This window comes from Vigna umbellata, chromosome 11 (genome assembly GCF_029865625.1).
Source record: "Vigna umbellata cultivar VRB3 chromosome 11, Vumbellata_1.0, whole genome shotgun sequence".
Lineage (NCBI taxonomy): Eukaryota > Viridiplantae > Streptophyta > Magnoliopsida > Fabales > Fabaceae > Vigna > Vigna umbellata.
The window spans coordinates 23,226,770-23,244,069 of record NC_142175.1 but is presented as its reverse complement, the minus strand read 5'-3'; the positions used below and the strand labels follow the sequence as shown (position 1 = coordinate 23,244,069).

General features: G+C 35.7%; 2 protein-coding genes across 3 annotated transcripts; one reads left to right on the top strand and one right to left on the bottom strand.

Moving 5' to 3' along the window:
* Positions 1–664: 664 nt before the first annotated feature.
* Positions 665–6,621, top strand: LOC124828182 (uncharacterized). Its single transcript, XM_088102620.1, has 3 exons — positions 665–869; positions 4,513–4,659; positions 6,353–6,621. Exons 1-3 carry the CDS (start codon positions 822–824, stop codon positions 6,494–6,496), a joined length of 339 nt encoding a protein of 112 aa, XP_087958746.1. The 5' UTR covers positions 665–821; the 3' UTR covers positions 6,497–6,621.
* A 1,837-nt stretch (positions 6,622–8,458) lies between these two features.
* CPFTSY (signal recognition particle receptor protein, chloroplast (FTSY)) lies at positions 8,459–14,646 on the bottom strand. 2 transcript variants are annotated; one of them, XR_015782995.1, is made up of 12 exons: positions 14,279–14,646; positions 13,511–13,615; positions 12,877–12,950; positions 12,728–12,786; positions 12,343–12,380; positions 11,145–11,265; positions 10,948–11,016; positions 10,782–10,864; positions 10,121–10,189; positions 9,192–9,243; positions 8,922–9,053; positions 8,459–8,849 (listed from the first exon to the last, which is right to left on the bottom strand). XR_015782995.1 is itself a non-coding variant. In XM_047301427.2 (12 exons), exons 1-11 carry the CDS (start codon positions 14,597–14,599, stop codon positions 8,940–8,942), a joined length of 1,116 nt encoding a protein of 371 aa, XP_047157383.1. In that variant the 5' UTR covers positions 14,600–14,644; the 3' UTR covers positions 8,459–8,849; positions 8,922–8,939. The 2 variants fall into 2 exon arrangements, 1 of the variants encoding a protein (XP_047157383.1); XM_047301427.2 differs by having other exon boundaries at positions 9,181–9,243; positions 14,279–14,644.
* Positions 14,647–17,300: the final 2,654 nt, after the last annotated feature.

Here is a 17,300-nt window from a genome sequence, read left to right as displayed (position 1 = left end):
CACTCGAGCAAAAAAGAAGGAGGAACGTCGGTGACCCGATTTGCAAGGCCTTCAAAATCATTGAGATATTGCAAAACAGACCCAGTCTGGTAAAGCTTGCAGAGTCGTCCCTTCACATTCTGAAAACGAGATGGAGCAAAGCGTGTTTCCAACGAGTGTAAGAAATCCTTCCAAGAACGAAGGAAGTGATTTCTCTCCATCCACTGAAACCAACTAAGTGCGGGTCCATCCATATAAAAGGAAATGATCTGAAGACGATCGACTTCTGGGGTTTGGTGATAGTCGAAAAAATGAGTAACGGCAAAAATCCAGTCTAACGTGTTGGACCCATCAAAACGAGGACAATCCAACCGAATCTTGGGAGTTTGCTTCGGAAAAGATGATTGCGTTACGAGTTTCTGTTTGATGGAAGTAACCTCTGAAGAAAGATCATCGATGCGAGCTGTGAGTCGTGACACTTGCTCAATGAGAAGGTCGATTGCAGACGGTTGAGAGGTCGTCATTGAAAGCACCAAATGATAGGAAATAGAGTGAACAATTCTGGTATTCGAGGTACCAGGCCTCCAAGCAAAGAAGATGGAAATTTGGTAAAATGATATTCCCCTTTTCCAAGTTTTATTATCATATTTATATTCTCTACATCACTAACGGTTTATCCGTATATCACGGTAACCATGTAAATACAGTAAGAAAAGGTTCTAACAGAAAAGATTCGCACAAAACGAACATAATACTCTCTCTCTCAGTGTACGTATTCATCCCAATATGTGGGTCTCCTAGTATTTCTCTTGGGCCTAGCAGTTGATCCACTCTCCTCCTGGATGCATATTGTATCACCAAACCACCCATCTGTGTATGTAAAACGTTATGTAAGCACAAAATTTAGATTCAACATTCATGAAAGATTCTATTCATATGATTGGAGAATATTTCAATGTTTATTTTCTTATGGAACTACATCTCTAAGTGTTGTGATTTGGTAGTGATTGCTTCTACCATTGTTATGAGAAGATGAGAAAATTGGAAATGGGGGATTTGAGGAGTATTAAAGATTACATCCAATTATATATTATAGAACTAAACATGTTTTTAATTTTTTTTTTAATTTTAAACTTTCATTTCTCATTTTTTAAATTATATGGATTTAGTTTTTTTTAACTAAATTTTATTAAATTTATTTAATGTTTTAAAGATTTTTTTAAATTAACATGGTAGTGAAAATGTGTCTATAAATAATTCTAATGCTATTTTAAAACGGTAAATAAATTTAATAAAATTTAGTTAAAAGGATTAAAGGAGATACGTCTAAAGTTAGAATACTAAATTTTGTCAAAAAGTTTTAAGGAGAAATTATTTTCTAATTTTCAAGGAAAAAAACATATTCATATACTATAATCTTACTTTATTCTTATTGGATATCTTCTTCAACAGTGATGTGAGGTGGTTGTGTTTTTTTTTTTATTTGAAGTGTTTCATTATTCAATGTGGGGCAACGAACATTGTGATAATTTTGCATGTTAGTTATTAGAAATCGAGTTATTTGATTATGTTGCTCTCTGGAGGCTGAAAATGAAAAGGCTTTGTTGCTTAGGGTGATCTTTTCTTTTTTAGCCTAGGAAATTAAGAAGATCTATGTATCTATGCTTTGAATGTTTTGTTGGTTGGATGATGGCATTTGCTGATGAGTTCCTTGCCCTTTGAATGGAAGAGTTAGTAATACACTCTTCTAAATACACTGTCAACTGCTGATTAACATTTACTGGAAATAAAAAAGTTGTGAGTCTCACATTCATAATTCTATAGTTTCTTATAAATTCCAATTAGCAATATATAGTAGAGTGATGGTGTGAAAATGGTATTGTATTGAATGAAATGATTCTCTTACCTATTACACCCCTTCACTTAATCCTATACTTATAGGAGTAAGTGAGTGGTACACACCTCACACACACTCACATACAGCACACTCACAACTCACATCTAAATACAAATACAATAATTCTAACACTCCCCCTCAAGCTAGAGCATACATATTGTATGTACTAAGCTTGGAATAGATGAACTCGGTGTTGAACTAGATGATTTGTCTTCAAGAGTGTGAGGCAAACATAGATGGACAACAGCAGCTTGTGAAACTTCAACTTCAAAAGTGGATGAAGGAAAGCATTGGTGGCCAATGACAAACTGCAAGGACTGATTCTCCAATCAATGATGGATGAGTGACGGGATCAACAGTGGTAGCTGAAAGCTAAGAGCTACAAAACTGCAGGGACTACACTAAATCCTCATCAATGATGGCTGGGTGACGGGATCAACAGTAGTAGCTGAAATCTACAAAACTGCAGGGACTACACCCATATACATGTGACTTGCAGTGTCTTGGAAACGTACTCCCCCTTAGTGTGAACGGCGGAAATGTGGAATATCACAGTTGCTGGACCACTAAAAATAGAAACAAAATATTAAGCTATAATACTGAAACAAAGGCATCAAAGATCCAAATTGGAGGTCCAAAATTCTTTGCTGGACAACTCCCAAGTGGTGATACGTAGCAGTGTATCACAAGAAGATCGGGCTAACTCTAGCACCGAACAGCGGCAAACTGTGCAAGAAGATCGGGCTAACTCTAGCACCGAACCGCGGCTGTGCCGAACAGCAGCAAATAGTGCAAGAACATCGGCAAACTTCGCTTGGACAACGACAAAACGGCGCTGGACAGCGGAAACGGCACCTGGACAGCGGTCAATAGTGGCTGGACAGTGGTCAAAAGGGGCCTGGACAGCGACAAACGGTATCGGAAAGCAGAAAAACGGCGCGTGGACAGCGGCATACCGCGCGGACAGCGACAGACCGCGCGGACAGCGGAAACGGCACCTGGACAGCAGCAGACGGCGCGGACAGCGGCAAACAATGACTGGACAGTGGCAAACGGCGCCTGGTCAGCGGCACACGGCGTCGGACAGTTGCAAAACGGCGCCTGGACACCAACGGCAGAGACGAAGATGGCAGCAACGGCTGCTCTGATGGTCGAAACAAAGAGAGGGAGCTCCGACGACGGCTATGGAGGTGTCGCGGGGAAACTCCGGCACCGGGAAGGCGGCGCGTGCAGAACACGCGGCCGAGACTGGCCGAGAAGAAGCGGCGCGTGACAGCTGGTGCGGAGGTTTCGGACGCCGGCACCGGTGGGGTTGGTCGTCGCGTGAAGAGGCGAGCCAGATCCAGTGGTCGCTGGTCGGAACGGTGACGGTGGCCGGCGACAAGGCGGCGCGTGGCTATACGCGTCCGAGATCTACCGGAAAGAGGAGCCGCGTGGAGGCGCGTTGAGAGGAATCTGGTGTTGTCTCTGGCGGGGTTGGCCGTCGCTCGAGGAGACGCTCCAGATCTGCTGGTCACCGGTCGAAACGGTGACGGCCGGCGGCGGACTGGCCGGAAAGAAGAGCTCCGTGGCGGCGCGTTCGGAGGATTCTGGTCCTGTCTCCGGTAGGGTTGGCCGTCGCTCAAGGAGACGGTCCAGATCCGATGGTCACCCGTCGAAACTGTGACGGTGGCCGGCGGCGGCGGCGGCAGCGGCGGCGGCGGTGGCGACGGAGTCAGCAGCGATGGCAGCGGAAAGTGGCGGCGACAGCAGTGGCACACTCGGTCTGAACGGGTGCGCAGAGAAGAAGAGAAAATGGAATTTGAGGGCTGTCACCGGAAACTGTAGGGGCTGCCGGCGGCCATGGCGGCCGGCCGCCGGCAGACAGTAGAGACCCTAGAGGTAGATCAGAGAACCTGCTCTGATACCATGTGAAAATGGTATTGTATTGAATGAAATGATTCTCTTACCTATTACACCCCTTCACTTAATCCTATACTTATAGGAGTAAGTGAGTGGTACACACCTCACACACACTCACATACAGCACACTCACAACTCACATCTAAATACAAATACAATAATTCTAACAGATGGAATGAGTGTTTACTAAATATCACTCATCTGGAGTTCTAGTGGCTCTTTCATTTTAGGAAGGGTTTTCTGTTGATTTTGAATTGCATAAAACACTACGTTTGTTTACTTTGTTTCTAGAACTCAAAAGTTTGCACAAAAAAACATGTCTGACAAGGTTTCGTGAACAGACTCTTGAAGATCAGAAACAAAGTCAAAATGAGGTGACAGTTTTGTAATTAAAAGTGAAAACAAGATATAAAAAACTGAATCCCCCTCCCTTTTTTTTATATATATATATTGATCAAGCATGATTTTGTTTGTACGAAATATTTTTGGTTCGTTGCAAATTACAGTCAAGGGCTGTCATTTGGGTTTGTTATAGTTTCATTTTATATGAGAGCAAATAAATTCACTTTTCTCTATTCAAAGTTAACATTTTGTTCTGTGGAAACTAACAGAAAAGTATTAAGTGATAGTATGTGGATTTTTTTTTTCATTTTCTTTACCTCGTAATTTGTTCGGTAGAAACTAACACATTAGTATGTGTATTTTTTTTCCCATTTTCTTTACCGGAATTGCAGAATGGCTATGGAACTCTGCATGGGGGTTCTGTTGGGACTTTGACTGAGATTCTGTCAACTGCTTGTGTTAGAACGGTCGTTGCTGAAGACAAGGAACTTTTTCTTGGGGAAATTAGCATTTCTTACATGTCTGCCACTCCAGTAAATGTGAGTATATATAATCAGTCTTTATGCTTTCCATGGCTGTGTATTGCGATACAACGTTTTTCCTACAAACAATTAGATGCTGTATAAATGATAGAATCCGACCGGTAGAATGGTTCGGTGGTGTGCTGCATGAGGAAATGCGGTGCTTTATCTTGAATTGTATTTTGAAACAGCATAGCAAATTAATTTGGACCAACCCAACTAAGTCATAACCTGACCTCGGTTAGACCCAACCCAATTCAATCAAATTTGGTTCCTAACCTTAACCTAACCTAACTTGTCTAGGTCCACGAACAAATTTGACTTATCGACTCAACATGAACTTGGATGATATTGGTCCAATTTGACTTTTACTAACTCGGATTTAACCAGATGTGAATTTAGATTGATTCGGCTTGACCAAGACCCAAGTAGGCTTAGCCCGACATGGACTTAGGCCATTTGAACCCATCTAAACTTGGGTCATCTCAGCTCGACAAGGGTCCACTTTACTAGGCATGACATGGACCCACATTGACTTGGATTTATATGAACCTAGGCCGACTCGGTCTGACTCAATCCAACTTGCATCTGTGTTGAATCAGAACAAATTAGGTCTAGGCCGATTTCACCTAATGTAGATCCTAGCTGACTTGTTCTAACCTTGGCTCATATTGACTCGATCAAATATAGACCTAGGCTTAACTCAATCAACTTGACCAAGATCCATCTTGACTTAGGTCCAACTCAACCCAACATGACATTGGTCCATCCATAATTTTGCCTTAGGCCCAAGCTAACCTGATTTGAGGTAAAGCTTGTCCTATCTTGTGCCAGCTAGACTCGGGTCTATCTTAACTTAGCCTAACTTGAATTTGGTCTAGCCTAACTTAACTTTAGCATGATCTAGTTTGACTTGCCTTGGACCTGATCCAACCCAACCTTACATTACTTGGGCTCAATACAACCTAACATTGCATTACTTAGGCTCAAGTCGACTTTACCTTGCATGAACTGGATCTAACTTGATATGGTCTGGTCTTCCTTGACCTAACTTTTCATAACTTAAACTAACCTAGACTCATAATTTTGGATTTTCAAAATTTAAAAAGTTATTTAATCTATAATATCTAATCCAAGTCCAATTAAATGGATTGGACTTAAAATCCAGTAATATGGATTTGGATTTCAAATAAATATATTAAAATAGACTTAAAATAAAATGAATTTGGAAAATTATGGGTTGGATTTAAAAATTTGGATCTTTTGTCCACCCTACAATACTTTTGGTGAGTTGCATTGACATTTTTGGTGGATGACTATTACATTTCATATTAAGGTTCTTGGATTGCCCTTGAGTTTGTGATATTATTTTTGGATGAAGATCCTTTATTGTGCACGGTTCGGCTTAGACGAGAACAGATTAAAATTCAAATTTAAATCTTGATTGAAAAGATAAAATGTGCTTGGATAACAAACTTTACTTTTGTTATACTTATACGCCGTGGTTGTTTTGAATAGTAATTGCCACCTGCTCTTTACTTTCGAGTGCACTTTTCACTTTAAAGCATCCAAATCCTTCAATATCTCATGTTACATGATGCTTCTCTTGCCAACTTTGTCATCTAATTCTAATGTTCCATTTTCATGTTTATATGCCATCTTCATGCTTAAATCCTTTGATAAATTTGTTTTTCACTTTTCGTTTATACAGGAAGAAGTGTTAGCAAATGCCTCCGTAGTGAAGTCCGGAATAAATTTGACTGTCGTCGCAGTTGAGTTCAAATTGAAGAAATCTGGGAATATGGCATATAGCACTCGTGCTACCTTCTACAACATGCCTCTTTCCAGTTTATGAATAATTTGTATTCAGTTTAAACCGAATAAAAGTATACCAAAGTATATTACATATAATAATATTATTTATTTTACATTGATAACCAAATACTATTTAAGAATAAATTACTTTTAGATGGTTAAAAAGAAGGGGGGGAAATATTATGATGGCCTTGAAAGCAATTTTTATCAAAGTTCTTGTCCATCTGATAGGATTGGTTCTCCCAAGTTTATATGGAACATATTTGAATTCATGTACTTGAAAATGTATCATAATTCATTTCAAGTTGTCAATCTCTTCTATAACATTACTAAATATGTTCACATGGTAAGAGCTAATAATTAGTCTGCAATTTTAAATAAATTATAATAAAAAAATACGATAAAGCACAAGCTAATAAATTATAATATTATTCTCAAATAGCCATAACTAATTATAAGAAAAAGTATTAAAGTTAAAAAGAAAAATTCCCAGATTTTATTTACAGAATAGAAGAACAAAATTATCTTCACAAAAAGAATATGAAAAGAAAAAGGAAAGAATGTTATTATTTTCTAAATGAAAACTAAAAAAGAATATTATATTCACACTAAACACTAATAAAAATAATTATCCTTAAATTAAGTATTATTGAGGGGGAAAGAGAGAGCAACAAATACTGCGTTGGGAAAACAATGAGGGAGAGTGGGAGAGGAGAAGGAACGGATATGGAAGAAAAAGAAGAAGAGGAAAGGAGGATACATGTATCGGTAATTTAATGGTCATGTATGAAAACCTGATAAAAATAAAATTTTAAACAAAAGTAAAAATAAAGTGTTTTATAATTTAAAAATTAAAAACATATTTAACTCTAATATTAGATATAAAATTAAGAAATTGATAACAATACTATATGATTCAAATTAATTTAAATGTATTTGGATGAATTTCGTTTGGAATACCATAAAAAATTCTTCAAAACAATTGGTTTTATGGTAAATGCAAATCAATCCAGTCAATGAATTATAGAATTACCGTTAATAAAGAAGTATGTGATCTCTATACACAAGCTATTCAACTTGGGGTAATGAACAAATTTAGTGACTATTTAGATCAATATAACATTCAAGACACTAAAATTAAAATAACATTCTAAATTTGTTAAGTGTTGAAAATTCATTCAATCTTAATTAAAAAACAAGTAATTCGTTGAGTCTAATTGACTTAAAATATGTCTATTCATTAATACTATTTTTTTCATTTAAACCTTTTTATATTAATATTATTTAATATTTTACCTTAATGTATAGTATTCTAGTCATTTTTATTGTATTATCAATTTTATGATATGAAAATTCCTAGTCCACCATTCAGTAGACATGAAGTAAAATTTATATATAAAATAAGAAATCAAATAAAATTGTTACTGAGTGAATAAACTTACATCAAATTCTTTTACTTAATTAAATAAATCTTATTAAATACTGAGATATTTTTTCTGTTGCCCATATTTATCCTAGCCCACGTGACATTATTAGTAAAATATAAAAGGACAGCTTCTTTCTGTTTCTCTATAACTTTTTTTCATGCACCCCATAAATTCTTACATTTCAGATTATGCAGTTCAAAATCTAAGTTTTATATTCTCAAAACTATAAAAATCAAATTACATTTTTTATTTATTTTATACATACAGTCCAACATGTATTTTCTATTTTATATTTCAAAACATAATCTAAAATATAATTTGTATTTTAAATTGTACATTTCAAAATAAAAAATTTACAGAAAAAGTACACAAATAGTGCATATTTGATTTAACAATTAGAGTCATAAACTACTCAAAATAGCTTTAACTTAAATGCAGATCTCAGATTCAGGTTTACTATTATTTAATGTAAAACCAAACATGCGCGTTTCTCAAGGATGTATTTGTATGGACAATCGCCTAAATGTCAGATGCTAAGCACGATCAAAGAGTGAGAACATGTTAAGATTTTGAAATGTAAAACAAAATAACAAATATTCAATTCTATTTATTAGTTACCTGGTTGATGCTTGTGTTGACAGACAATGGAGGATGTTTACTGTTTACATTTGCCTTCAAGCATAATCTATACATGCACACCACGATGAAATGCTTTGGTTCATAAAAGGAGTGAATATAAACCTCGTGTCCCAATTGCACTGTCAGAAACTGCTTCCAGCCACAGCATGCAAAAGGAAGATTATATACACTCAGCGTGTCTCCAGAGCCAAATAGCTCTGGCACTTCAAAATCATGTCAACAAATTTGCAATGCCTGGCCACTCCCAAGAAGTGTTCCATAAGAAAGTGGCATTTTTTCCTATGAACTGGTGTTGCTATGGAAGAAGATTGTATGGATGACATTCAACTGCAAAAAAGTTCGAAACAATTCAAACTCGATTCTGAAAAGAATGAAAAGGACAAGTCGTGATGCACATACCAAAGCCACAATATTGGTTTACATAAAAATGGCATTGACAAAGGCATCCGCATCAAAGGGTTGAAGGTCTTCAACACCTTCACCAACACCTACAAATTTTACAGGGATTCCAAGCTCATCAACCACGCTGACCTGCCAACATAAATTAGTCCTTAGCATGATCACCCCACCCCAGAAACGAATAGTACTACCAATAGTGAAAAATCATTCCAAAAACTATTAAATATCCATTAAGAGAAAAATAAAATGAAGAGAATACCACACAGCCACCTCTTGCAGAGCCATCCAATTTGGTCAAAATTAAACCAGTGACACCCACAACCTGTCTCAAGATCAAAGGATTCAGAGAAATTTTTTGAATAAAGCCACAGCAAGTTAATACGGAACCATGAGGCAAATATAATACTAAATGTTGAGATACTATGAGCGAGAATATCTAAAAATATGTAAGGCAATGAATAATAAGACTGATTGAGGAACTCGTATACCTGAAAACTACAACATATTAGTGACTGACCACCACTCGTTTCGCCGTAGTATGTTTGCTAAATAAATAAACCTCTAAATCTTCATTCCCTTACTGATATTTTTTTTCAAGGATGTATTATGCTTTATATTCTAATGTATTCCTTTTGTCCCCATTTCAGGGTGTGTTTATACTTTTTCTTTCCAGATTGAATTGTGCACTACATCTATTAACTCTAATATCAGAATTGCATGTTTAAACCATAACCGTGATTTGGCCTCAGAAAGCATTGCACAAGAAGGACCAGAATCTATCATAGTATACATATTTTATATTCCCTAGTTTTAAGAGGGAAAAAAGTTAAAAGTTGGCCTTTAGAAATAAATTAAGAAATTGAATTCCATTACTACATAAATGTTCCCCCAGCATCAAATGATCCAGTGAAACTACCGAGGAATTTATATATATTTAACTCTAGGTACAAAGAAAGCACAACTCATTGACTACCGGTTGCAAGATTTGATCTAGATTTGTTCTACAATCTCTTCCCATTTTCTGTTTCAATTACAATATTGAAATGCAATCTGTAGTTTGAATGTCAAAGATCCAATAACTCTCCCAAAGAAACAATCTAAATATCAAATGGTATTCTCATATACTGATAGGAGGGATTAAAGAAAATTTTCCCCAAACTCAACAAATATAAAATTTAAAAGGCAGAAGTAGAATTTACATCATTGAATTCTCTTGCTTGTGGCAACATATTCAGACCAGTGGTCCCATCCAGAACCAGTAGGACCTCCTGCAATCATTGTCAAAACCCTCGTTTTATGATATACTTCTGAGTTTGTTCGGCAAGAGTGAAAAAGAGAAATGGAAAACACGTTCAAGGAAAGACGATTTTATTCACACATCATGATTTACTAAACTAAGAGAACTAAGGACAAATAAATAAGTACTACATAAAACATATACAGTAGTTATATTAAGAGATGTAGCAAAGGATGCTACAAAGATAATATAATAATAATAATAAAGAAAAAAAGGTGTTAGTTTATGTCAGGTTTAATAATGCTGTTCAACAATCGAACGAAGAATAAATTTAACAGAAAACGAAGTAGGTGTATTAGAATAAATCCTTTGACACCATCTCACCAAAACAGACAAAAGAAAAATACCATCCACGTTATAATTATTCATCAACTTCCACCTAAAGGTCTAAAAGCTTACTCCAAAAAGTTGCCGGAAAATAAAAGAAGATAAAACGTTTTTAAGATATTTAACCATAAGTATATACAAAAAACAAGCATAGATGATCGAGTGCTCAGCAGTTCCCAAACATTTACCAGCAGCAAGATTAAGTTGGGGGAAAAAGTTTAAAAAACTTGGCTTACATTGGGTGCACCGGGAATGACTTTAGCAACAGATTTTTTACAGGAAATCAACTCTTCCATTAAGCTGTAATTAGTGTGTAAACCTGAGAACATAACATGATCCCCATTGCTAATATATCTAGATAGTTCATTAAACACAAAGAGCAAGTGTAAAACTTGTACTTACGACCAGATGTATCACATAAAACTATATCAAAACCGAGCTCTTTTCCCTTTTTTACAGCCTGTGAAAGCACTGCAAGTAATACAGTAGGAAGAAAATTTAGTATCAAAGCCAACGCAAAATATATCCAAATAAAGATGCTATAAAATTTAAAAGTGATCAACAGCAGATCCAAGATCCAAATTTAACTCCTTTTGTACCTGATGATGCTTTTGCTTTCTGTGATTCAGCCACAACAATCTCACATCCAGTCCTTTCTGCCCATATTTCCAACTGATCACTAGCAGCAGCTCTAAATGTATCACCAGCCGCCATCAATATCTGGAAGATTTTTAAAAGTAAGAAAGGAAGACCACCATGGAATTCTAAATCCTAAATTGTGAAGCATAAATATGTGACAAAAGGTAATATGATACAACAAAAGATATTAAAGCTCAAACAAGAGAACACCAAAATCCATCAATTCCTTTCAATCTTGAAACGATAAATTGATTTTAAAATTATAACAGGTACATAGGAACATAAACAACATTTTCTATATTTAAAAAATGCAGACCAAGGAGTTTTAATGCATTCTCTTCTCTGAATAAAAAGAGGTTGATCCCTGGGGCAACAGTAGAGTTGCTTCCTTGTGACCAGGAGATCATGGATTAATCTTCAAGCACCAACTAAGACCAACTTCATATATTTTGATAATATCAAACCACGGAGGACTAAATATAAGCAACTAACAGTCTTCAAGGACTTCCCTGGGGAATTTGGAAGTATGATCACAACCAAACATTATCCCATAAGATAGTGTCTGATAAACTAATTCCAGTGGTTTCTGTTAAAAACCAAATTTCAGGAAAGTAATTAAGAAGAGTATTTTTTTTAATGGTTTCTACAAATATTTTCTTAGTTCTTCATTATCCCCTTGTGATTGCATTCTCTTCCTTATGATCCATTTTTCTTATTTGAGATACTCGGCATCTTTCAAGAATCCAAAGAGAAAGTTTTACTCCTGACTCCTGAATTAATAAAAGAAATAGTCATTCTGGATAAGGGCAAGGTATTGTCTACAATCAAACAAAATATAATTGAAGAAATGGAAGGAAAGAGAAAATTAATATTAATGAAGGATGGGCTAATCTCTCTGCAAGTCAGAAGTGGAAACCTCAAAAAAATAGTGGGCAGAAGATCAAAGAGAGGTGTAAAAGGTTCTTGGTCAAGTCATTGTTTATGATATTTATCTGAATAGTTGATAGGTACTCATTGACTCCCCAATGACATCACTATACAAGCTCTTAAAATTCAGAGAAGAGAAATCCCAGCAGGTCCTGTTGACCAACAAACTTTCAGTTGGAGATCAAAACAAAGACCAAAGCAACACTCAGATAATATAATACATAATCTAACCTTGGCCCCTTCATTCTTCAATCTATAGGCCAGCTTTCCTGCAAATAAAAGCTGAACAAGTTGGCATGGTTTTGGATATCTAAACAGCCAAAGAGAATTTGATTGATTATTGGAGGAGGGAGGAAGAGTTTCATCAAATGATTTTATGAATTTATAATGTATGCATAATAACACTAACAATAGTCACGGTGATCCATAGTTTTATTCTTTTATAATTTTACATCCAATTGACACAATATAACCTTTGTAGGCATATTCATTAACTCTGGAGAAATAAATCTGACGTGGAACATAAAGAAAGAAAAAAACTGCATGTTGTCTAATGTCCCAATTATTTATTTCAATTATCACGGAATGGAATCAACAACTTAAGAATTTTTCTTACCCAAAGATGTTGTTTTCCCTCCACCATTAACACCAACAATCATTATTACAGCTGGCTTCCTAAACACGAAAAAAAATTAACCCAATATAAAGCACAAAAGTGAAGACAATAAAATTTAGTCTCATAGCAAAAGTAGAAAATGCTCACACCTGAATCCAAGTTGAAGTTCGGTTTTACTTCCCTTGGAGGTTAACAGTTCCAAAACATTCCTCTTCAATGCTTCCTAATGCCATTCAAATTAATGCACAACACATTCCATTTCATAAAATTAGAAAATGCCTGATATATTATCAACTAACCTGATAAAATAGGGGAAGGGAGATTTCAGTAACTAGTTCTGACCATGTTAAGGCCCAACCACAACCCAGCAAAAACAGCATATCAAGCATTGTTAAACTCCGAGACAGAAATAAATCAAAATTACAAACTCATAATATAAGGTAAAATAGGAAGAACTAAATAAAAAGTAAAGCATTAAGTACATTAGGAGCACACAAAAATGCCCTTCCAATAATAATAAACATTTATAAAGAATTATCCTCTAATATATTAAATGTTCATCAACCATTTCAGCCCTTTTTCTCAAAATCTAATTTATTTTCAAAAACTCTTTCCCTCCATAGAATCCAATTCATACACACAACCAACAAACTCTTAAGCACGTGCTGAAAACAATAACATAACCTTGAGTCCTTTAAGCCATTTGAAGCACATTTGAGGCGTGTTAGCAATTAATAAAATTCAAAGACTGACTCTCTTCAATCAACTCTGTTCAATTTATACCTTTATCTCATTCCCTGATTTAAGCTTCCCTGAAAATATATCCTCGCGCAAATTCTCTACAATCTTAATAGTGATTCTCGGGCCAAAATCAGACACTAAAAGAGCCTGCAATAAACAAATAAATAATTTAGTTAAAATGCAAAATTTTTGGTAAAATCCTAACTCTGTAGTTTATGAAAACTATACTCAAAGAAAATAATTTAATTAGCATGCAATGCGTGTTTACATGAATTTTAAGATTGTCGAGTTTTATGATAGCTTTTGTGAAAATTCTTATAATTAGGATAATCTTTTTACTATGATATCAATTAATGTTGCATGAGAATCAATTTGGATCAACCGAAGTAAGACTACTTTAAACAACAAAGTTTAAATTCTCCATAAGAGTGATCAATGCAACTGCACACTCAGAAACTTGCAACTGAACTCGAAACCATTAATTGAGCTAGGAATTACATGCTAGTTAATTCATAAGGTTGGATAATTTTTTCCATAAACTACATATAAAAAAAAATAAAACAAGGTTTACTATGATCCAAAATAAACTTATGCATAAGAACTAAAAATAAATTCATAAAAGAATTTAGTCGAGAGAATTTATACACATAAATTAATATCAATTTATAAAGAAATTCTTAAAAATACAAACATGTTCCGTTCAGCGTTGCACACACACAGTATTTAGGATAACGTGAATGCATGAAAATTAAATTCTAAATAAAATATATAAAACTAAAAAAAAAATGTTTAGAAATGAATAAGAGGAACCTCTTCGAGTTCGTCAAGGACTCGGTCCGTGTCGGCGAGGTTCCAGTAGAGCAGAAGCTCGTCGATGACGGCGAGGTTGTTTCGGGTCTTGGAGAATCCCGTAAACACCTTTTCCACGTCACTCTTCGCCTTCTCCTTAATCAAACGCCCCAGTTTCGTGAAGAACCCGGTCTGTCCCGCTGAACACCTGAACCGAGCCGAGCCGGTTCTAAAATTGGGGGCTCCGGTTCGAGGAGCGACGTTGAAGAGGATATATTGTGAATTGGAGGAAGGTTGCGAGATAACGGGGAAGCGAGAGAGGGAAGAAGAAATGGTAGCCATTTCTGCAACTGCTGAGTTCTGCGCGCTGAACCAGAAGAAGATAAAGTGAGCCAAAGTGACGCCGTTTTGAAATCTTTTATAAACGTCCTTGTTACATAAAGTTTCTTTCTTATGTCTTAAATTTTGACATAAATAGCATTTTAATCTAATCTTTTAATAAATTATTTGTTCTCTATAATTTAAAATCTATTATTTTAGCTTGATTTTTTTTTAATTGGAGACTAAAAACTATTTTTATTCCAATATCTTTATCTCTTAAATTTAGCATATTTTTAAAAATTTAATAACATTTGAATAAATAAGGGTTAAATATGTTTTTCGTCCCTTAAGTATCAGACGATTTTGTTTTTTGTCCCTACTCAAAATTTGATGGTTTTTAGTCCTTATAGTTTTGAAACTCTGACTATTAGTCCTTAAAATTGGACGGTGTTAAGTTTTAGTGGATGTGGCAAACGGCGATGCCACGTGAAATATCAGCTGCTCTCTTCACTCTCTGCCACGTTGGATGTTTAAGTGTTGAACTGAGATTAAGTCTGTTAATTACGTTCTTTTCGTTCAAGAGCACTTCGTGATCTTTTATAAATGAGATTTGAAGAAGTTGGGTTCTTCTTCGTGGCTGCAGTGGGGGCAAAGAAGTTGGGTACATCTGAAGGTTGGAGTTGGTGTTCTTGAGGAGGTAAGTTCATATGTTTTGGTTTTGCTCTTCTTTTGTTCTTCGTGTCCATATCAGGATTTGGGATATAGGGTTTGGGTGGGCAGGAAAGCTGATGAAGGGATTGCTTTGTTGTAGTGAAATGAAAGGTGAGAGTGGAGGAAATGGTTGGACGCGAAGGTCAATTGGTTCGGGAAAGTCACAAAGCTGTGGATCATCTTCACGGTTACCTTCTAAATTGTGTGGTTGTGGTGAAACATTGTTGGTTTTGAAGGCAACTACTGTGAAGAACAAATGAAGATTGTTTTATAGATGTAGAAATTGGGCAGTAAGTGATTAAATCTTTCATTTCATTTGCTGAATTTTGAATTAATGTTGTGTTGTTTTGATTGCAGAGTAATTCAAGTTGTAATTACTTTGAATGACATGATGAAGGAGTTTCTGAAATTGAAGGAAGCTTTGAAAGAAAACGTGAAGAACTTGAAATGTGTTTGGAAAATGAAAAACTTGTATTGGATCTAAGGAAGAAGAACGACAAGTTGAAAAGGAAATTACAACAAGAGAAGAAAGTTGGGAAAATGATGTTGTTGTTGTTTGTCTTGTCATGGGCGTTAACAATTTTCTTTTGTATTATGTTTTTGTTGAAGATGAATTGTAATTAAGAATTATGGTTGAATAGAATGAGGTTTGTCTCGAAATTGTGGTTGTTGTTTGTTTTCCCTTTAACATTCAAGTGTTACTGTTACTGGTATTTTGATTTATGTTAATAAAGAAAACAATTGACAACATAAGAAAGTAGAAGCAGAGTATCTGTAAATGTGGAGTTGGAATAAATAAAGTTAACTTGGCAGATGGAATACAACACGAAGCAGGATATAATATGAAGTGGTCCCATACTATTAAATAAGATAAGTTAAGTGGTCCCTTTCCACTACAAAAAATATTGTAATAACAGTACTAAAGTAAGTTAAGTGGTCCCTTACAATTACATAGGATGGTAGATGTTAAAAACAACCAATGTACCCACTACTGCTATTGTTCCCTGAGTGAGTCACTGTGACTTACAAAATTCATTAAAATAAAGGCTTGGCTACAATAAATCTTCAATTGATACTAGCTTGGGACCCTAAATGTTGTGCAGTTAGTCGTGAGGATGTTCTCTTCCACCTTGGTGACTTGATGTAGGTCCTGCTCCATTGCCACTTCTTCTTCCCCGTTTTGATGTTCCTCCTCCTTGGTGACTTGATGCAGCTCCTGCTTCACTACCACTTGTTTTTCCCCTTGTTGATGTTGCTCCTCCTTGTGACGTTGATGGAGCTGGTTCTGGTTGAGAACCTCCTGCACTGGAAGTGGCCCTTGTGCTGCCAGATCCTCCTACAGTTGAAGTGACCCTTGTGTTCTGTAAATGGAAGTAAGCAACATTGCAATTATCATAGTGTAAATAAGTTTGAATGTGTAAATAAGTGAAGTTGTAAAAGATTGATTTTATACCTTTTTCTTTTCCCTTTTACATGTTCTCACATTATGACCAAATTCACCACAGCTGCTACACTTCATAACAAGATTCTTCTTTGACAATTTTGTATGAGTCACATATTCATCAGCCTCCCTTCTTAGTTTTTTAGGCCTCCCAAGGGGTGTTTTATAAATTGGAGGCAATAGGGAACCAGATTCAGAAGTAGACCACAATTGTTGTCCATTGATTGGAACAATTTCAGGGCCATAACAAGTCTCATAAGCCTCTCTCTTGTAATAAGGATGTACATAGTCCCTGCAAATCACAAAAGTTTGTCATTAGTCCCTGGAAATCACAAAAGGTCCTGGTCAATAATAAATATTCCAATTGCTACGAAATAAAAATAGGAAAACATTAAAATGAAGATACCTTTTGTTGATCAGAGATGAAAACCCAACGTTGAAAATCAATGCCTCCAATATCATCCAGAAGTAGTGTCAAAAACCATCTCCAACTTTCTTTGCATTCATTTTCAACCACAACAAAAGCTAGTGGGAAATATTGGTCATTCGGGTCTTTGCCCACTGCCACCA

Coding starts and splice junctions, on each gene's coding strand:
- LOC124828182 (XM_088102620.1), top strand. CDS start 822: ATGCATATTGTATCACCAAACCACCCATCTGTGTATGTAAAACGTTAT. Junction 870..4,512: donor CTGTGTATGTAAAACGTTAT/GTAAGCACAAAA, acceptor CCGGAATTGCAG/AATGGCTATGGAACTCTGCA. Junction 4,660..6,352: donor TGTCTGCCACTCCAGTAAAT/GTGAGTATATAT, acceptor TCGTTTATACAG/GAAGAAGTGTTAGCAAATGC.
- CPFTSY (XM_047301427.2), bottom strand. CDS start 14,599: ATGGCTACCATTTCTTCTTCCCTCTCTCGCTTCCCCGTTATCTCGCAA. Junction 12,381..12,727: donor AGGGAAAACAACATCTTTGG/GTAAGAAAAATT, acceptor TTTTATTTGCAG/GAAAGCTGGCCTATAGATTG. Junction 11,266..12,342: donor TGAAGAATGAAGGGGCCAAG/GTTAGATTATGT, acceptor AAAATCTTCCAG/ATATTGATGGCGGCTGGTGA.